Here is a 20,961-nt window from a genome sequence, read left to right on the forward strand (position 1 = left end):
AATTTTTGGCAGCGGATTATGCGTTGCCACATGTTAGCGAATGTGTATGCGTCTAATGTGTATACACTGGAAATGTTAAAGTGTGTAGACACTGATCGTTCTGTTTAGCACGTGGAAAAACAACTCAACTTGGCTTCTCGTGGAGAATAGATAATTTTTATTAATTTTACGGCATATTTACGCCTTAAATATGGTAATTATATTTCAAACATTGTTGCGCACTTTTCCTTTATAAAAATATGTAGAATATGTCGCTTACACACAATCATAACTAACCTAAGTATAAATTATGTGCGGAAGCGCCAGACAACGTGGAAAGAAATGCAGATGTTTAAACTAAAAAGTCAAATATTGTATTAATCTATATTTCTTCACACTTGCAGTCGAAACTGTACGTGCTGTATGAGCATGCGGCAGGCTTTTCGCTATTCTCCGTTAAGGAGTTTGAGGAGGTGTCCATGTTCCTGCCGCAGGTTGAGTCCTCCGTGACGGACATTGCTAAGTTCAATTCGATTGTGAAGTTGGCGGGATTTGCGCCGTTTAAGACGGCTATTGCTGCACTCGAAAATATTAATGCCATATCTGAGGGCATTGTGCCGCAGGATTTGCTGCATTTCCTCGACGATTTCTTTGCCAAGTTAAAGAAGAAGAAGTGCACCCTAGGCATTGCGGACCCTAAGTTAGGCGCTGCTATCACCGAATCTGTCGGGGTACAATGCAGCCACTTTGGCGTCGTGCCCGAGATACTGCGTGGTGTGCGCTTCCACTTTGCGAAGCTGGTGAAAGGTAAGTCAACTTGCGAGTCCATGCAATATCAAATACCTAATTATGTCCTCTTGCGTTGCCAGGCTTTACTGACAAGTCAGCTGGAGTGGCACAACTGGGTCTGGGACACAGCTACTCCCGCGCCAAGGTCAAGTTCAATGTGCATCGATCGGACAACATGATCATTCAGTCGATAGCGCTGCTGGATCAGCTGGACAAGGATGTAAACACGTTCTCTATGCGCATACGCGAATGGTACTCCTATCACTTCCCAGAACTGGTGAAAATTGTACCAGACAACTACATGTTTGCCAAGGCGGCCAAATTTATTAAGGACCGCAAGGATCTAACCCAAGATAAGCTTGAGGAGCTCGAGCAGATTGTCATGGACTCTGCCAAGGCGCAGGCTATTATCGATGCTGGCAAAATGTCCATGGGCATGGATATATCCATTGTGGATCTAATAAACATTGAGCTCTTTGCCGAGCGCGTAGTCAAGCTCTCCGAGTACCGCAAAAAGCTGTCCACATATTTGCACAACAAGATGAACATGGTTGCACCGAATCTTCAGTCGCTTATCGGCGATCAGGTGGGTGCTCGTCTCATCTCGCACGCCGGCAGCTTGACAAATCTGGCCAAGTATCCCGCATCAACAGTACAAATTCTGGGCGCCGAAAAGGCACTCTTCCGTGCGCTCAAGACGCGCTCCAACACGCCCAAATATGGTTTGATCTATCATTCGTCGTTCATTGGACGCGCTGGCCTCAAGAACAAGGGACGCATTTCGCGTTTTCTGGCCAACAAATGTTCGATTGCCTCGCGTATTGACTGTTTCCTCGAGCAGCCGACCAGCGTGTTTGGCGAGACGCTAAAGCAACAGGTGGAAGATCGCCTGAAATTCTACGAATCGGGTGATGTGCCGCGCAAGAACATTGAGGTAATGAAGGAAGCCATTGAGGCGGCCAACCAAGAAGTTGCAAATGCACCGCAGTCCGACAAGAAAAAGAATAAAAAGAAGAAGCGCCCGGCTGAGGCTGATACAAATGGGGCTACTAATGGCAATGGGACGGTCTCAGCCGAGGCAGGTGCTGATAATGGCAATGCTGAGGCTGATGGCGAGCCCAAGAAGAAGAAAAAGAAGAAGAACAAGAACAAGCAAGCCGTGGAGGCGTAAAAACTTATGTGTGGATGTACACATTCTACATTGCTGCTTAGTTTTAAGTTCAAACTTTAATATTTTTACTTACTATTCTTTTCTGTATTTTATGATACACCGCAAATTAAATAAACATAAACACAATTAAATATTTTTAATTTCATTTTTTATTTTCACACATTGGTTTTATATACATACACATAACTGTTTAATTATTGCTAGTTTTTTTTTTTTTTTTTTTGATTTTATTATATCATATTTTTTTGTAACAATTTTAATGACAATTCAGCCGTCCTCCCAACTGTTGCGCTAAAATATCGCTTTAGTACAACCATTAATTATATTTTATTGCATTTATGACGAACATTTAAACACGCAAAAGTATTTAAATTCCGAGTGGACAACAGGACGGATATGGAATTCTTTTTTTTTTCGGTATCGGTTTTGGAATTTCAGAGGAAAGTGAATAAGAGCTCAAACTACAATTAATAATACATTTGGATATTGGGAATTATAATTTGCATCAACAAATAATCAGGGTTTGCATATTTTATACGAGAAAAGAGAAAAGGGTGTGCGTGCTTGCGTGTGTGTGGTGTGTGTGTGTGGAACGTCATTAGGCTAACAAATATCATTGGAACAAATCAAACGCTGAGGAATTATTATTATTGCTGCTGGGCTGCTGATGCTGTGGCTGTTGCTGCTGGAACGCACCGAAGTTGGCAAATGCTGCTGGCTGTGTCTGCATCTGTGGAATGTTTTGTTGCGGCGCCCCAAATATATTGGGGCTAGTAAGTGGTGAGGGCGTGATGCCCGGAAATGCGCCACCCGTTTGCACATTCAGCGGCGCCTGCGTCTTGGCGGGACTCTGCGTTTTCAGCGCGTTCATCGATAGTGCCGGCGCATTCGATTTACCAGTTTTGCTTATCAACAGATTATCCAAATCAATATTCAGATTGCCAGCCTTCAGATTACCCGACCAGGTGGCACCGACATTTGTGGGCTGTGCGCTGGCCAACGCCGCGGCGCCATTTGTATTGATATTGTTGTTGATGTTGTTGCTGCTGGAGATGGAAATCGGCTGCAGCAGATTGTCGCCCGTGACAGCAGCAATTGGCGGCAGCATGTTATCTGCAAAGAGTGCACAAAGATTGCTGATCAGTTGGTGGGAAATCATAAATCACCAGGTATCGATATAATTAAGCAGGTGGGTCTGTGTGTGTGTGTGCGTGTGTATCTATGTCTGTGTGAGGGGTTGTGCGCGTCTAATTTTTGAAAGAACTTTTTTATGTGATGAGAGTGCGGCTCGATTGGAAGCATTTGCTAATTACAGGCGCATGTAACTCAATCAGCTAAGTGCAGTTTGCATAAACAATTGTTTGTTTATATAGTTGTTGTTGTTGATGTTTGTTTGTTTACCTAGTGAGTCCGCGGCTGTGGCACAATGCCCGGTATATTGAGAAAAGCTTTCATTTAGATATATATATATATATATATATATATTTCAGATATTTGAGTTGTCACAACAATATTTAATTTGTAAATGATATCCAAATTGTGCGTTTGCAATATAAAATATTATAAGGGAAAAAGGAATAGAAATAAAGTAGAAATATTTGTTCAAATCATATCTATAAGTACCTGGCAATTACCTATGGCTATGTTTATATACATATTCCTAAGTATGTAGATTTGGCAAAAATCTTTTTCGAAATTTATTGCGACTTTGCTTTAAATAAAAGTAAAGAATGGAATTCCATAAAAATATAAACAATTGTCTGAAGTGCCAGACTTTTATCCTAATAATATTCTTATCCAAATAAATAACTTCATTATATTTTGCTCCCAGATCTACCAATCAATATTCCAATTTATTGTTAGGTTTTTGGCATTGGGAAAATCCATTCAAAAAATAAAAATTTAATTAATTAATTTTATTTTGAATTTCATGATTGATTAAGGCAAATTTCATGGAATTCATAAAGTTCTATATGAAAAGTTTCATTCGAAATTTAAATTCTCTGGAAGTGTAAGCTTAGTAATTACTATATGCCGATTAATTTATATATTTACTATTTGTTTTTATATATGATGTAATAATTTTATATAAAAAGCACCTTTTAAAGCAAAGTTACGCAATACTTTTCGAATTAAGAAATATCAACTATATGTACACTGCGCGTCTGTATGTATGTATTTATAATAATAAGCACTTGTTCATTTGTTTTGTGTAGAAGCGAGTTTAATAACAAAGCACTATATTAAAGACTTCCACAATTGTGGTCTTTATAGAACTTATGACTATAATTAAGTTTAATATTTTTGGCCCTGCTCCAGGACCGCCGAATCGAACAGCTTGTAGCAAGTGTTCAAAATTTGTTCGGCGAGCTCGCGGCACTCGTCCGACGATTCGCCGCCAACGAGCGGAGAGCGCACAAACTCCTCCAGCCAGCGCTTGAGCTCATTGAGCGATTCGGCAAAATGGGCAACTAGGAGGTGGGCGGGCGTTGTGACCAGAGCAATGCCCAGCAGCTGCAGCGTGCCCGCACGCACACGTGCCTCTGAGCTGAAGCGCACAAAGGCGCAGAGATCAAAGATCTCGCGTGTCATGGCCGGCAGTAGCGGACAGTTCTGTGAGCACATGACCAGCACGGCCAGTGTGTGCAGCATATTGATCAGGAGCTGGGTGTCGATGTCATGCGAAATGTTTTCATATTTCACATAAAGCATTTGGCGTGTCCGTTGTCCGCGCACCAGGCCAAAGAAAAATGTGCCGGCAACGGCATGGAAGGGATTCGTCTTGGCCTGTCTCTCCGGCTCTGCTTTGTTGCTTAGATAACGCTTTGTCTTGGCACGTAATCGTTCCCGTATAATGCGCTGCGCAGCAGCCAGGCGTGCAGCAGCCGCAACTTCGTCCGAATGCAGCTGGAACTTGCGCGGCTGTTTGGCTACGGACGGCACAATGTCCAGCATCTGTTCACCAGTTGGCGGCTTGTATTCATCACCCGCAAGTTCCTTGGCCGCTGCAGCCAGTATCTGTAGTATAAGAATGCGAACATTTGCCGCATACCGGGTGTTTTCCGTGTGAAATTCGCGACAGAGCAGCTCCGCACAGGCGCCTGGCCTGGCTACACATATGGCCACACAACACCGGAACTGGGTGCGATCAAAGTCCTCAAAGTAGTACTGCATATCTAGGACTATGAACAGCTGCAGCAGTTCGAGCGCCAGCTTAACATCTTGTTGTGCCAGCTGGCTGCGTATCAGGTGCTCGGCGGTGCCCAGCGCACCCTCAAAGATTTGATAGTTGGGCACTTTGGTGCGTAACAGGTGCAGCAGGTCAAGCAGAAATTTAGGCCGCTGTTCCAGGCTGCTAGAAATGTCACTGGACATGTCATATGGCTGCAAATCATCGTCGTCCTCGTCGAGTGGCTGTGTAGGTGTCTCATCGTCATCCGAGTCCAGGTCCAGCTGCATGTTTACAACATTTTCGGTTTGCTGCTTGGATTGCAGGGCTGGGACATGGGTCTGCTGCTCCTGATCTCCCATAAACTGAGCCATGTGCAGCTCGAGGCGCTGCAGCAGCTCTTGACTGGGTCGCACATCTAGTTGCGCTTTGCTGGGATACTTAAATTGCGCTAGCTTTTCGAGCTCTTCCATTATGGGCCAATGCGACGTTTGCTCCATGGCAGCATAATCGAATTTCAAGCGCTCCTCTTCAGAGGCTTGCGCGTGTATTATGTGATTGTACAGCAGCTCCACGGTCTTCATGCCTACGTAACGCTGCAGCATGTCGGGAGACTGTAGATGATGACCCAGGCCGTCGTGTAGCTGCCGTTTGTGATCTGGCTTCATGTTGCCATTACATTTGCCAGCCAGTATTAGCAGCTTGCAAATGGCCAAATGCTCCTGGTTGCTCAGCTTCTGCAGGGTGATCCGCTTGGACCAAATAGCCAGCAGTTGTGTGAAGAGCAAGTGCAGCTGTGTGGGTGCCGTCACGTTGAGGTAGCCCACCAACGTGCACAAAGGTCCATTTTCTGTGGGCGCACGCTGCAGCGGCAGCTTCTGGAGCAAACAATGTTGCCAGTGTTCCGTTTCCATTGCGGCTGGTCCCAACAGCACGTAAAGATTAAGCTGCGCATTTAGTGAGCTCTGTGCCAATTTAAAACAAACCCAAGGCTCCAGATCGCATATAATTTGCTGCAACACGTTGCGTGACTTTGGGACAACCGCAAGATCCTCAAGTACGCGCAACAGACTCTCCAGAGTGGAAGCATCAAAAAAGTTGTTGACCACACGAGTCAGCAGCCAGGTGAATGGACTTGTATCGAAATATCCCGATTGATCGTCGCACTGCAGCACAAAGTGCAGAGCCTTGAGCCATTGCTGTAGAAGCAGGCGTCCGTAAGCAATGGGCGCAAATAACGCGGGCAAATTTCGTCCCATTTTATTGGCCACTAGGCCGGGCAATCCAATGAGCAGCTGTATGAAGTGCATAGTTTGGGCATCGTGCTCCTCCAACAGTCGTTCCGGCAACACTTTAATGGTGCGCGCAAATCGTTTCAACAGCGCTCCACGCTGACGTGCTGAGTGCAGCAAACAAATAGCCAGCAGGCACTCATCCTGCAGCAGACCGGCGAGCATAGAGGCAGCCGTGCTTGGCACCCGTGCCAGTTGCTGTTGTAGCGTCTCAAATGCAACCTCCGTATAGCCAATGCTGTGATCCAATTTAAACATATTTAAAACATCCACATCCTCAGTGGGCTGTGGCCAATCCTGTGTGAACAGTCTGCCGAGCTGCGTTAGCAGGGCAGCATACTCGCCACTGGCCAGTTGGGACCAATCAACAACACGGCGATCAAGTCCCACAAGCTGCTCAGGCGTTGTGTATCCTGGCAGGGCTCCAGCGTTGTGCAATTGACGTAACGTGGCAGCCACAAAGCTGGCATCTGCAGCGCTCAGCACGCCCGGCAGGTCACGTAAATCCGCAATGGCCTTAGACAGAGCCAGGCGTATCGATTCCGATGGCGGTGGCAGCGGCGCCTTTGCGACTTGCTGCGTTTCAACAGCTGCGTTGGAGTTGAAAGGAAGAAAAAGAGAACGAGTGCATCCGATTGGAATATGTTGACCGTTATGTGTGGTAGCTAGCTTAGCGGCAAGAGATACAGAGAGTGAGGAGAGGGAGAGTTTTGTACACAAAACGCTCGGTCATGCAAGCGTTTCACTGGACGCCCACTAAATACTTAAATTATCTATGCTAGAACAAATCCTAATGACTAGTTGTTAGTACTAACTTAATATACAAACTCACCCATTGGCATGCTCTGGTGGATCGATAAATCCCCCAATCCGGCCAACAGATCAGTCGCGGTTGTTGCTGCCGTTGGCGCAACTACTGGTGTTGCGGCATTGAACAGGTCAAAGGCATCATTAGCTGGCGTCGCCGTCGTCAACAGATTGCCATCCAGTGCCGACGTTGATGATGCTGTCGCAGTGCTGGAGCTCTGGAATGCATCAAAATCCGCAAATTCGTCATTGCCTGCCGTCGGCAGTATTCCCGTCGATGGAGGTGATAAGCCGCTGCCAAAAGCAGCCGCAAAATCACCAAATTCCTGCGTTGGAGCAGCGTCCGCAGCACGCGGATTAAAGTCATCATCGTCATCAACAATAACAGCTGCGCTATTAAGTGTCTTCTCGCCTTGCGGCTGCTGCTCAGGTGGCGTCGAAGCACAGGTCTTGAAAAGATCATCCAGCAAATCATTATTGTTACTCGGCGTATTGCTCTTGTTGTTGTTGTTTGGCGAGGTGCTACCCATAAGATCAACGCTGTTTGTGGTGGGCGTGTCACGATGCGTGGGCGAATGAATACCGGCCGCGTTCGGCGTCTTGCCAAAGTTAGCAGCAGCACCCAAATTGATTTTCTTTTGTGTTGGCGGCTGCTTTGAGGCGCCAGCAGATGTCGGCTGCTTAGACACCGGCGAGCTGACGGCCTTTGAGCGTATGTTCATGTTGAGGTTTGGGGGTTTACTCTCAGTGGCCACCTCAGCAGGACTAGCACGATCATTGTATCGATAATTGCGTCTGCAATAGATACAGTTTAGTTGGTTAACAGAAGGAATTCTAATAAATGCATATACTTGCCTGGGACTGGGTGAGTCACTGTCGGAACCTTCGCGCTCGCCATCATATTGAGTATCCTCGTCTTCGTAACGGTCTGCTGAGCTCTTATCGGAATCTAAAATATAATATAATATAATTGAAAACATTTCAATAAACAAGGCTGAAGCTTCTTCACCGAAAACCAATTCAATTTACACATAATAACGAATAATATTATTGACTACTTACACCAATTGTCACCGCGATTGTTGCGCCAGTCGCCATCGTTGTAGGCACCGCTACTGCTACCACTGTATCCGCTGTAGCCACCGCTGCGGGAGCCCATTGCATCGCTGCTCATGCCAATGTACTTGTCCTTATTCTTTTTGGCTTTCTTGCGCTCATCGCGCAAGCGATCATCGTCCTGAATAAAGTCTATAAGCTCTCGTACCTTATGCCTAACATTAATACCCTGGTCCTTGCCGCCCTCGTCGGTAAACGTGTAATTTTCCAATGAACGCAGATCGTAGATGTGCTCCCGGGACGAGGTTACCACGCGCTCCGAGCCATTACGTACCAAATAGTTCAGCAGCAACAAGCTCTGAAATTTATTTAGAGTTTGTTAGAGCATTTATAAATATACAAGAGTTTGTTGACTCTACTTTATAGGTCCGCCTCCAATTGGTTTTATTGTCCTGAAGCATACGTTTCCAAAGCATGGACATGACCTCTGGAAAGGTTTCGTAGGAGAATGTGGCATGCGCCAGCTCCTGCATGAGTGGACCTGTTGGACCCCACGGATCATCGTTGGTCGCCTCGCGCACCTTGCCCTCAATTTCTGTGTAGTTCATTACGACATTGGTGCTGAACAGCAAAAAGAGAACAAAAAATAATTTTAATTAATCGTTGTGCTGCTGACAAATACATACAATGTAGGATCAAGGAGAAATAGCTGCAGTCAATAAATACTTCAAATAGTAAATACCATTGAAAATATTGATAAGGGTTTGTAACATAAGACGTGAGCACAAAAAAGCTAACGCCCGCATAAGCAAGTTATATGCATGCAGGCTTAATCTTAAGAATTGATTGAAATACAGAAACAACGGACGGTTAACTTAAGCGGATATGACTTTTAGATGGCCAATTTTTTAGACCTCAAACTGTTTCCTCTTTTTAACAAAAACTATGTTCTGTATACAATTTTTTCCTAGATTAAACTAACAGACGGTATATTTATTTATTAATTTTAATTCATCATAGAGTTAAACTAGGTTCGAGGGCCATCAACTAGACGAATATAAGATTCGAGCGATTTTTCTTCTTTCAGGTAGAGGCTGGGAAACAGAAATGTCAAGATCAATTTCTACCCTTAATTTGATAGAGGGAAATTTAGGGTCATATGAACTGTCTTGTCTCTTCATCTCATTGATAAGAAATTATCACGGTCTATCAACTTGTTCCATTATTGTTCGCTAGGTGTGATTGCTGATGGACTTTCAAACGTGATACAACAAAAGGTGTGAACCGTCACAACTGAGTCTTATCAGTTTACAGATAAGCACCTTTCCGACTTGGAGAATGCACCAATGGATTTACAATTGGTTCAATTACAAGTTTTGAATTATGTCAACAAATTGGGAGCACGCAACGGAAATGGTCGCCACACTTGTGGAGAAATTCGAAACACGAACACGCACAGAACGGTCAAATGACTTCGATAGTAATATATAATAAAGGTAGTAATTAATAAGCTTTCGTAATTGGAATTGAAATTTCTCTGGAAAGTCGCAACTTGGAAGCACGAATGTGAGCACAGCTGGAATGCATATCTTTTTTTGGAGCAAAACGGAAGGCAAACAAAATGTTTTCTTGATAAACTATGTATGTATGTAGGCATATGTATATATGTATGTATAGAGCATTTACATGCATATGTATGCGAATTGGAATTTCTGTGAAATGAGCTCGAACGTTCATTCAAACCCCGACAAAATGAGCAACCTTGAAAGCAACAAAAGCGGCCGACGGCAAACAAAGCACAGCGTTAATCGCTCTTCCATAAACAAGGAGAATAAGCAAAACTATATCACTTTTGGCACGACTGCAGTTGTAGCACCTGTATATTAAGAGACAGGTATATGGGGGGTGGGGGTGAGTTGTTGTTGGCGAAGGGCGTGGGAGTGCTGGTGTTCTCTTTAGTTATCTTTTATATTTTATTGTACACGTCGTTTAAATATTTATTACGCTGGACAACTTACACTTTGTCAGCCAATTCGCGCACTTTCCACATGCTGATGAATTTATCAACCATTTTAACTTAATTTTCTATTTTGGAATTTTTCACACAAACTTGCCAAATTGCTAGCTGACAAAACTCGTTTTTACTTTCGTTTTGTAGTGCGTATATTACGTATGTATATATATTATTACATGAAGAGCTCGTTTTGACGAGTTACATGTACTTGTATAAGTTTTATTTCAAGCCAAATAAAAAGTATAAAATTTAAACGAAAATGCAAAATAAAATCACTGCTCTACAGGCAGAATTTGGTGAGCTGTCTCTCGTTAGTGTTGTAAATTGTTTAATCGGCAGTGCTGTAAATGGACTTACTGCTTTCAGTGTTGAAAATAGGCTATATCATAAGTATCGATAAGACGATATGCGTATCGATAGGTTGCCAATATGAAAACTGCACAGCACTGAAATAAGGCTGCCGTTGCCGTCATCTGTGGAGCTGCAGAACTTTAGAAATAGGAAAGTCTAATTAGTAAAAAATAAATTAATCATGAATCATAACAAATCTGTATAACAATTTCCTGTTGAAACACGAATTATTGACACCGTGACGTTTACAACGGCCACAGTATTTCATGCAAAAAATGTAAACAAGAAGGTTATGTAAACTTCATTGGTCTTACAGCGTGAAGATTAGCCTCCAGCTCTCCACGGAATCACTAGGAACATAAGTGAAAATGTTGGGACTACAACGGTTTGCCGGCAGTATTGTCATACAGCTGTATCGACGCGCCACATACAGCAGTAACGCACGTGCGGCGAGCGGTGCACTTGCAACAGCGGCTACTAATGGGCAAGGAGTGGGATCAGGAACGTCTGATGAGCCGGAGCCTCGTGCAACACCAGCGGATGCAAGCGTCAGGAAGCCGAAGGTTACTGGTGCGTAAACAAGTATTAATCTGATGAACTTATTTACATATTACCTATTTTCAGGGCACATGGTTGCTGCAGCCTTTGAATCGTTGAGAAATGAAACCGATTCCAGTGGGAAACCAACAACGAACAAGTCAAGCACTGCCTCTGCCGCCAATAACATAGATGAACGCATTGTTAATGCCAAAACTGTGAATGGTCTGTTGTCCATAACGGAGAACAACGTCGCATTTTCCCGTAAACATGCCCTAAAGATTGTTTCCATATTGGCTGAATGGAGCACCGTTAATCGCGTAAAAATATCCGAGTTTGAGAATGACACGAGGTTCCTGCGCGTTTGTCGAATGCTCGGCCGAACCGTGCCCAAGAATGACGCCAACGGTAAAAATAATGGCAACACTGGAGGCTCCACGAACAGCAACTCATCAAAACGCATTTCCGGCTTTCGCACAGACGACCTTAATACAGTTCTTGGTGTGGCAGGTGACGATGAGGCCGCCAAATTAATAGCCAGCATAAGCCTGCCGCAAATGGTTAAGGTGATGAGCACCCTGGCGCAGCGCAAACGCCGTAGCACCCCTTTGCTGCGTTCATTAGCGTTTAACATTAGCAGCGCCTCGGAGCAGTTGGATCTGAAGCAAGCTGCCGATGTGCTGTATGCCATGTCCACGCTGAACTTTCAAGACTCTGTTCTCGGTGCAAAAGTGTGTGCAGATGTGCAGGCTGCATTGCCAAAGAATTCCGAAAAATCGGCCGTTGTGGGCTCTGTGCTGACCAGTCTGGGCATAATGCGTTATCGGGATTTGGGTAAATGCAAAACGGCCCTAATTTAAGTCAAATACTACAGTAATCAAACTTTTTTAATTACAGACATATTAGAATCGTTGACACAGTGGCTGCTGAAGAACAGTGAAATCTGCCGACCTCAGGATCTTAGTGCTTACTTCTTAACGGCGGCGCAGCTTAACTTCAAGAGTGCACATTTGGAGGATGTGCGAAAAAAGCTGGCGAAATCAATTGTTCGTGAAGATTTCACGAAACAATTGGATTGGCTGAACTATGTTTGGTCACTGACAATGCTGGGGCTCGTAGAGCACAGTCAATTAGAGTCGGTGCTGAGGTTGTTGTTGCAGGTGCTTTACTAAAACAGACTAATCTAGCTAGTTCTTCCTTGCAGGGCGGACTTCCTAGCTAAATTGGAGAGTGAAAAGGCCGGGTTAACGCCAACATCCAAAATGAGGCTGCTGAACCTTAACAGCTATGCGCAACTGTGCGCCAGCGACTATAAGGGCGCGTTGCTGCCAGCCGATAGTCCTGCCTACAAAGTGCCTATGGCGCACACAAAGTCTAAACAGATTCTTGTCAACGGAATGTTAGACGCGTTAAAAAGCCTATTGCCTACCAATAATCATGTGCAGGGCTTGGTTGACAGCAAAATGGGTTTCTTAATTGGTAAGTGGGTTCAAGCGCTGAAAGAAAGTTTCTATAATCTAAATTTCAGATGCTGTATGCCAATTCGATGCAAAGCGAAATCCACTTCCCCTGGATAATAATAATCCAGATGCCATTAGGTAGTTACTACAATATTTGATCCTTATACGCACCTGATTTTAATATCGCTGTTTAATACATTTAGAATCGCCATAATGGTAATTGACTTTCATGACATATGCCATGGAGCGCACCGCAGTGCAAGTGGTACAACGAACCTAGCGTTCGATCTGCTGGAAAAGAGTGGCTATCAAATCATACCTGTGCCCTACAATGAGTTCAGCACCAGTGACAAATTACTGAAACGTGTTCAGTATTTGGAGGCGAAGTTTAAGGCCATTGTTAGTAGCAAATAGTTTCAGTTATATCAAAATTTGAATTGTTTGATTATTGTAATTTTATAATTAGGCGCTGAATTAAAGTAAACTATTCAAATTTAATAACAGCTGCATATAAGATAAACAATTGCCGGACAGTAGAATATGCTCAGAGAAAACTTTTAATTTGATTAAATATTTAAACGGTTTTTTTTTTTTGATATTCTGTTGTCCAGTTGATAGCATTTATACCGCATCTAGTTTGCTGCTGCGCTGCTTATTCATGCCTACCTTCCACCATTGTCCTGTCTCTTGGAACTCTGTGGCCACAGCTGCCAACGTGTGGAACAAATTACGGGCCAACATATGACAATTGCCAACGTGCAATATAAACTTCGGGTCGTAAACCTTTTCCATATCCTCGATCTTGTAATGATCGCGCGTCTCACGCTCTGTCAGGCACACACAGTTCCATGGGGACCAGTCGTCGCTTTTGTTCCAGCGAGGTAATCTATCAAAATGTATGTTAAATACAATAATCTTCCAAATTAACTCTCAAAATGAGCTTACCGCAATTCATTCAGATTTTCCGACTTGCTCAGCGCCGAGTGACCATGCCAGATTTTGTCTATAATGAGACGCACATCGTCCTGCTGTATGACAAAGGCAAAAGATGTTGCGCACTTGCGTTTGCGCTCGTCGCGCTGAATGCAGCGCAGAATCGATTGATAAGCGTTGTTCTCTGTGGCCACCAACTGCAAGGAATTCGCATAAGTAGCCCAAGCAAAACAATTAACTTTTAACCTACCTTTAGGTAGTAGCAATGCTTGCACGTATCCACATGACTCTGGCGCGTGCGTATCGCAAACTGGGATAAGGGCTTGACCTTTTTGCAGACGATGCACATGCGCGAGGGTACCTCTGCGACAGGATATAGAAATTCGTTGAATATGTTTAATACATCTGTGTATTGATATTTACTTACTGGATGGTACATCGCGCTTTTGAAACTTAATCAGCTCAAAGAATAATATGTTCTGGCGCTTGCGTAGAATTTCCACATCGCAAGACTTGGTGTAAATTAGAAGATTTTTTTCTCGATCAAACAGATCAAAGAGCTAGAGATTTATTAGTTAAGTAGTTATTGCCTTCTCTATATCTTGAGTGCTTACCTCGGGAAAGTTTGGATAACACGTTTCCTCCATAAGCACCTCCATGACACGTCCTAGCAGCTCCAGACGCTTCTCCTTATCCTCCGTATTACGTAAATCCTTGTAGATTTCAGTTAGAAATCGCACGCGCTGCGTACGCAGCAAATCCAAATGTATTTTGGTATCATTGTAGCCAATCCACTCGACTGGCTTTCCCATTTGCTTTAACAGTTGATCATTGCGAAAATCCTCCATGGCCAAGTAAACAAGACGGCGCTGTCGCTCCACACCGTTCAGCAAACGGATTTCCTTGTCCAACAGAATGTTGACCTCAGAAATACGTGCAGGTCCCTCATAGTTGGCTGCGATGCGTTTAAGTTCCGCTCGTTTCCAGCGCGAGATTTCCGCAAAGAGCAAATCAAAGTCATCATTGGTGCGTGGAAATTGTTTGATTAGTTCAGTGCGTTCCACACGCTGCTCCACGCACTGTTCATACTGATTTTCCTCATCCACGCGATTCTTCACCAGGCGGCTGGTGAAAAAAACAAGAACAATACAATGTTCATAAGATCTTGATCGCTGAGTTTGATCCACCTACCGATACTCCTTGGCACGTATATGTATGTACTTCCACAGTATCCAACGTCGCCAGTTGCGCTGAATCAGCAGAATCTTCTCGAGCTTGCGCTCCGCACGCTCTTTCTGGGCATAGGTCTGATATTTGCCGGGTATGATGACAAAATCCGTGGCCGTGGACACATATCTAATGTTGATGTCATCCAGAAAGCATTGTACGGATTGTTCATGTGCTGTATTCTAAAATTATGGGATTTACGTAGCACCGAAGATTGGTTTACAATTGCCAAGCAGCCGCTCACCAGTGTCTTCTCCTTGTGCTCCCAGGTCTGCGTGTCGCGTGTTCGATAACGTCTATACTTCAATTTATCAAAGTAAGGTCCAGTTTGTGTAAATGCATCCAAAAATATTTTGCCACTTATTTTGTCCTTGTAGCCGCACAGAAAGGGCTTTATAATCGCAGAATTCTCGATCTCGACGATAATATTTTTGGGCTGTCCATCTTCCGTATCCTCGCCGGATATATTCACAGTCAGGTAGTCGGGCAAACGGTATTTTCTGCGAAGTGCATAGGGTATACCTAATAATCGTTCATTATGCCAGCCGATACTCACTCGTAGTACACACTGAGACTCAATGTGGGTGGATCCTGGCCATCTGATATATCTGGCACGCTGAGATCCAGCTGAAACTCGTGTATGCCAAACTCATCAGATGGTGTCGAATAAATGGGTATTGTATTGCACAGCACTTGACCCCCTTGCTTGACAATCAGCAGCTCCGGGTCCACTTCGAATCTGCGCGATAGATCCTGCTTCACCTCGGCTATGGTCATGCAATTGGGATAGACTTGGGCAATGAAATTATCGTTGGATATGCAAAACTTAACGGTGACATTTTGGGCCACCACGCAGACATCTTGCGACTGTTCAGACTCAGAGGTACGGGGCTTGTATTCCGGTCCGCATATGGCCCGAACCTTTGGCTGCTGCGAAGGCGCCACATTCAGCTGCATGTTGCATACATGGGTTGGGGGCGGGGGCGAATTCATGTCGCTCATTTTGCAACGTACAGAAAAAAGAACAACGAAAATATAATTATACTTATATTTATGCGTTTAATTCGTAATGCTATTCTTTGGGGATCTTTAACAAAATCCTAAAATCAGTCCGCCTGCTGCGTTCGTGTATGCTTGTGTGGGGCCCTTCAATCAGACTGTTGGGTCAGGACGGGGTATGGGAATTCATTTGTTCGATAAATCTGTTGCTTGGCGCCCTGTTGTGGCAACGTGCCCCAATGCCACGCCACATTTTCCGCTTAGAAACTTGCCTACTGTTTATTATTTAATTGCGTACTGAGTTTTCTCACGCGCCTTCTAAATGAATTTTATTTACACGTGTTTTTTGGCCAGTTTCTTGGAGTGAAAGCGCCTCAGATCTCATATAAGCCCGCCGGCTTTTTCGGGGCGCACAAACAAATTTTTTTCTAATTGCCCTTATTTCGTTTTTCGCCAACTTCCAACTTCCATATCTTAATACCACACTTGCGGCCAAAATGAATCTTAAGGTTGTCATCATTCCATTATTTATTGCACAACGCTGGAATGGATGCTGTGTGGACGCCGACGGTAATTACTTTAACTAAATGGTTTTTAAGTTATGTTTTGCTTTGATCTCTTCCACACGTGATCATGATTGCCGGCCATGCCATGAGCTGTGTAATAATGTTGCCGTTTAATGCTGATTTGTTACTGGCTTATATAGATTGTACACAGCTATCAGTTACATTACCTATTCCTCCTCAGCTACATGATTGCACTACAATATTTATAATTGTTTAGGATATGAAACTAGGTCCCAAAGATAACATTTTTAAGCCCTAGCATTCTGATAACTTTTTACATTTAGGATACATGAAGACTTTATCAAATAATTTACATTCCTCAATAGCACTTTGAATTACGGTCTAAGTGCGGTCTATCCTATTAACACCAAAGCCAGGGTATTTTATATTCGAGCAAAGTCAATCTAAGTCAATCTCCTATGTACCTATTTAGGTTGCCAAGATTCAGGGAGTGGAACCCTTAGCCGGCTTATTGAAATCTGATATTTGAACAAATGCCACAAAAATTTCTTTACAGTCAAAAAACCAAACTCGTACTGTGTTCATTTAATTAATAAATTATGTTTTTATTGTAATAGAATTTCGATTTAAGATTAAGAGGCGTCAGCGCTGACTTGCGATCGGCACGCGCCACCTGCAATCGGAAGGGGCGTCCATTGAAGTAGTAGTCCTTGTGGTGCTGCACGCGCAGCAGCTTGCTCTGCGCGGTCGTCGGAGTCAAAGGAGTCGCTGTGGTTGGCATCGAGATGCGATTCTTATCTGCGGTCAGCTTGGGTGAAGATGTGGTTGGGCTTGGTGACTCCTGCAGAATGGGCTTGATTTTCATGGGCTGATAGTCGTAGCCGACACCGGGTATATAGCGATATGGTAGCGGTGGTATGGGTATGAAATAGATTTTCGAGTCCTTCTTGGTTTTCTTTGTTTTGCTGCCGTTTTTGTTGTATTTGTGCAGATTGAGCGGCTTTGAGGTGACCAGATAGTCCATGTAAACGTTGTCCAGCGCCGGTGACTGCACCAAGAGCTTGCTTATCGAACGTGGAGGCGTGCCGTTGCCGGCAGCATCTGTGCCGCTCGGCATGCGCATGCTGTAGGAGTAGGCGCTGCCCGGCCGGGGCGTGGCCAGGGCGAGCAGTGCCAGCAGCGCAGCCAGGGCGTAATGTGCGTAGGACAGAGAAGGCATGCTGCAAAAAGTTTGAGGAGAAAGATGGAAATGGAGTTCGTTATGTTTGTATTCAAATATGAATATATATATATGTATGTATGTCAAGGCAAGTTTACAAAAGTGTCCACAAGTTGGGGATCAAGCGCCCACGCCCTGCATTCAAATCGCAATTGTTTTGAGATTTGATTGATGGACTAATGGCTACCAAAATATAAATAATAGCCAAAGTCGAGCATTACAGATACAAATCAAGCAATGGCAAGCGTTTTTTTTGCAAGTCACAAATGCTGAATAATTCAATAATAAGTAAATCGGCTGTGCGCATCAAAGCGTGAAATATTTTTTTTCATAAAATGTTTGCCACTTTATTGTAAAGTTTCTCACGTTCCAGACGCAAACCAAAAAAAAAAAAAAGAAAAATATTAAAACAGATTTCGAGAGTCTTGATTTGATTTACTTAAATGAAAGCATTTAATGCACGCTAATCAAAGCGCGGACGCCGACGTCGCTGCCACTGCCGCTGCCGCAGTCGCTGTCGTCGTCGCCGTCGACGCCTGCTGAGCAATTACGCTAATGAGCATGGCGAGCGCCATCTGGCGGCGCATTTCAACGCCTGAGTGATTAATGAGCAAGTAAAAAATAAATTGATCAATAAAAAAAAAGCAAAAGCCAAATAAAATCGAAGAGAAAAAAAAAACCGGCGGCACTGGCAGCCTAAACGGCATCAATTTAAAATCGAGACAAGCGCGATAACGTTAACATGTTTGGGGCAGGGAGGTTGCGCCCCCACCTGCCTGATTATGCAAATTAAAGATGCGTATCATAAATAATAGCGATTTAGTATTATCTACCTTAGATTTGGCTAATACCTTGTTTCTAACGAAATACGCCGCTGGCAATTCTGAAATTTGGCGTGTGGCGCCCTCTATTGACCTTGCTGCGAAAGAAGAAGAATAAGAAGAAAAGAAAACAGTTGGAAACAGTTGATAAATTGCAGAAAGTTGGCAAATAATTAGCTGGTAACATAGAACGCTGCCAGAGCACAACCCGCATGAAATATGAGCAGGGAGGAAAGAAAAGCCAACGCCTTTTTAGCTTTCTTTGGCTTTGGCAGGTTGTGGGTGTGTTCGCCATTCTATCCATGTAATTTGATATCAAGAATTATTGTGCAAGCAGCAATCTCAGGTTCGCAGTTAGAAGACCATCGCTGCTCAGCTAACCTTTACATATTGAAACTACAATTTTGCACTAATAACCAGAATTTAGAAAACAAGCTCAGAAAATCTCACGGAACCTCCAGCCTGTGGCTATCACTAGTCTTTTAATGATCTATTCACTAGACAATTTAAACGATCTTGTTTGCATTCCTTTTTTTTCTAATATGAAAGATTGTTTACTTTGACCAGTCAAGGTCGTCTTTGTTTTATGCCTATATCATTTGTTGAACCCGACTAATTAAGTCACAACGCGACTACGCTGGTCGCTGGCAAGAGTGAAAACTGCTCGCAGAACGAAAGACTTAGGCAACGAACTTGCCTGCTGTCTGTGCCGCATTTATGCATATGCACCAACTATAATTAATAAATTTCTAGCAGCTGTCAACTGCACAAATGAGTATTTGTTTATGCAAATTGATGAGCATTTTAATGGCATTTATTTAAATTGCACTCACTTCAAATGGCTTTGGCTGCAGCTGCAGCTGCGTTTGCGTTTGTGTTTATTTAATTTATTTGCCAATTCGATGCGCAGTTAATGCTTGTCGAGTGTCCTTTGCGTCGTTGATGTGAAATTTAATGTGTACTTAAAAGCGCATAATTTATGGCTACGCCTCGCAAATATTTAAATTCTTCTCAAATTATTCGACTTTTGCAAATTGTTTCTTTTGCACGAGGAATCTTGAAATTGTTTTACAAGTAGTTTATTATCACGATTTGATTTTGAAATTATATTAGACACGCGTTTTCCATGTGCTCCTGGCACTATATTCCCGACGCGTCGTCAGCCTTATAAATCTTAAACCTTATACGTAGCTTAGCGCGCAGCGTTATTTTTTGACGTTGTGGACGCCTCGAAGAGCGGCAAATAAATGAGATCTGCGGACTATGTGTAATTTGTTTTTTTTTTTCTTTAAACCAAAATCAGTGTGCTGTGTTTGCCCGACGCTGCCGCAGTCGGCGTCAGCGCTGTCGTCTACGACGTCGTCGTCGTCGTCGTCGTGGTGCTACGTCATAAACTTGGACTTGGTCGAATGCTCGGCTGTAAGAGTGAGCGTTCACTTGCCGGCTCAACTCGCAGCGATGTGTGTGAGGTCCGAGGCTGGCAACTGCCGACAACGATCTTGATGATGAGCCAACGCTAGCGAGCCGAACGAACTGCATCAATTTGCTACTTTATTGTTTGCCCGCTTACTGTTACAGTTTGCCATTGCACTTTGCGGGTTTTGCTTTGCCATTTGCTTGACAAATTCAACGGGCCGAACAGGCGAATTGATTCATTTCAATTGCCGCGAGAGCCGCCAGTCAGTCCGCCGGTTGGAAAGTGTCAGAGCACGCTGGAAACTCTATATCATCATATACTTAGTTTCTGATTAAATTACCAACTGGCCACTGGCCACTGTTGGACTGGCTTTTGGATCTGTCTGTGCGGCTGTCGCTTTTGTCTTTCCAATTTGTGCACAAATTAGTTACAAATGAACCTACGACAACAAAGGCCGCTGGGTAACACGATGCTACTGTGGAAATCAGGTTGTTATTGACAGGCCACCGCATGCCACACAGCTGGAGCCGGAGTTGGAGCTGGACGGGGTTAAACAATGTGCGTGTGCCGCTTAAAGGGTTCGCCTTTTCGTTTTGCCCCGACTTTCCTTTGTTTTTTTTTTGCGTATTCTAATTGGCGCCACGGGCGTTACCAGCCAGCATAATGTGTGAGCTCTTTTTAAACGCCATTGCGTGATGTGCTGACGTTTGGTGTCTGTGCTTCGGATTTGGCTTATTGGCCAGGTTAGTGGAGCTCTTTGTTGACCTTTGCCAGAGCTTAGGTTGACTGCCAAGCTTTGACCCAGTCTGCCTAAAATTACAGCTGTCTGTGCGCGGTCGTATGTGATTAGCAAAATTTATAGCCAACTTCCATTTCTTTTGGTGCTACCCAGCTTTATAGCAGCTAATTAAAATAAGTAAGAAAGGCAAGTTTGACATTTAAAAGTGTAATTATAATGTATTATGTAAACCCCTTTTGCCATGTACTCACAACAACTGAGCGTACTTTCTCATCTTTCACCAACTAACGCAACACTAATTGGCCAACTTTTCTAACCGCAAAACTACATATGTCCGCATACTAAATCGGAGTGCCCATCTAATTTAAGTGCAACCTTTTGTTTTGTGTTGTGCCCGCGCTCTGTACAAACAAATGACATAACCGCAAATATATCATTTGCCATTTGTTTACCA

At 43.8% G+C, this 20,961-nt stretch overlaps 5 protein-coding genes across 7 annotated transcripts; 2 read left to right on the forward strand and 3 right to left on the reverse strand.

Moving 5' to 3' along the window:
- Nucleotides 1–37: 37 nt before the first annotated feature.
- Nucleotides 38–2,070, forward strand: Nop56 (Nop56 ribonucleoprotein). Its single transcript, XM_064694944.1, has 3 exons — nucleotides 38–193; nucleotides 384–786; nucleotides 849–2,070. Exons 1-3 carry the CDS (start codon nucleotides 191–193, stop codon nucleotides 1,937–1,939), a joined length of 1,497 nt encoding a protein of 498 aa, XP_064551014.1. The 5' UTR covers nucleotides 38–190; the 3' UTR covers nucleotides 1,940–2,070.
- Nucleotides 2,071–2,143: 73 nt separating this feature from the next.
- On the reverse strand, nucleotides 2,144–10,607 carry lqfR (clathrin interactor lqfR). 2 transcript variants are annotated; one of them, XM_064694936.1, is made up of 6 exons: nucleotides 10,282–10,598; nucleotides 8,683–8,884; nucleotides 8,270–8,621; nucleotides 8,063–8,156; nucleotides 7,233–8,002; nucleotides 2,144–3,052 (listed from the first exon to the last, which is right to left on the reverse strand). In XM_064694936.1, exons 1-6 carry the CDS (start codon nucleotides 10,332–10,334, stop codon nucleotides 2,553–2,555), a joined length of 1,971 nt encoding a protein of 656 aa, XP_064551006.1. In that variant the 5' UTR covers nucleotides 10,335–10,598; the 3' UTR covers nucleotides 2,144–2,552. The 2 variants fall into 2 exon arrangements, with proteins under 2 accessions (XP_064551006.1, XP_064551005.1); XM_064694935.1 differs by having other exon boundaries at nucleotides 2,975–6,990; nucleotides 10,282–10,607.
- A 234-nt stretch (nucleotides 10,608–10,841) lies between these two features.
- Nucleotides 10,842–13,126, forward strand: LOC135437101 (FAST kinase domain-containing protein 4). The gene is made up of 6 exons (XM_064694943.1): nucleotides 10,842–11,198; nucleotides 11,253–11,999; nucleotides 12,063–12,312; nucleotides 12,370–12,644; nucleotides 12,694–12,763; nucleotides 12,829–13,126. The coding sequence occupies exons 1-6, from the start codon at nucleotides 10,997–10,999 to the stop codon at nucleotides 13,037–13,039; spliced, it is 1,755 nt and encodes a 584-aa protein (XP_064551013.1). The 5' UTR covers nucleotides 10,842–10,996; the 3' UTR covers nucleotides 13,040–13,126.
- Nucleotides 13,127–13,164: 38 nt separating this feature from the next.
- On the reverse strand, nucleotides 13,165–15,902 carry LOC135437099 (IQ motif and ubiquitin-like domain-containing protein). Its single transcript, XM_064694941.1, has 8 exons — nucleotides 15,342–15,902; nucleotides 15,030–15,285; nucleotides 14,750–14,967; nucleotides 14,173–14,683; nucleotides 13,986–14,118; nucleotides 13,809–13,921; nucleotides 13,571–13,755; nucleotides 13,165–13,511 (listed from the first exon to the last, which is right to left on the reverse strand). Exons 1-8 carry the CDS (start codon nucleotides 15,785–15,787, stop codon nucleotides 13,247–13,249), a joined length of 2,127 nt encoding a protein of 708 aa, XP_064551011.1. The 5' UTR covers nucleotides 15,788–15,902; the 3' UTR covers nucleotides 13,165–13,246.
- A 989-nt stretch (nucleotides 15,903–16,891) lies between these two features.
- Nucleotides 16,892–19,593, reverse strand: LOC135436408 (uncharacterized). 2 transcript variants are annotated; one of them, XM_064694003.1, is made up of 3 exons: nucleotides 19,185–19,593; nucleotides 18,382–18,449; nucleotides 16,892–17,531 (listed from the first exon to the last, which is right to left on the reverse strand). In XM_064694003.1, exon 3 carries the CDS (start codon nucleotides 17,528–17,530, stop codon nucleotides 16,901–16,903), a length of 630 nt encoding a protein of 209 aa, XP_064550073.1. In that variant the 5' UTR covers nucleotide 17,531; nucleotides 18,382–18,449; nucleotides 19,185–19,593; the 3' UTR covers nucleotides 16,892–16,900. The 2 variants fall into 2 exon arrangements, with proteins under 2 accessions (XP_064550073.1, XP_064550072.1); XM_064694002.1 differs by lacking the exon at nucleotides 18,382–18,449 and having other exon boundaries at nucleotides 19,185–19,592.
- Between the last annotated feature and the right edge of the window lie 1,368 nt (nucleotides 19,594–20,961).

The sequence above is a fragment of the Drosophila montana genome, unplaced genomic scaffold (assembly GCF_035044405.1).
Source record: "Drosophila montana isolate Dmon_TW-CO22-7 unplaced genomic scaffold, ASM3504440v1 contig_3733_1, whole genome shotgun sequence".
In the NCBI taxonomy this organism is placed as follows: Eukaryota; Metazoa; Arthropoda; class Insecta; order Diptera; family Drosophilidae; genus Drosophila; species Drosophila montana.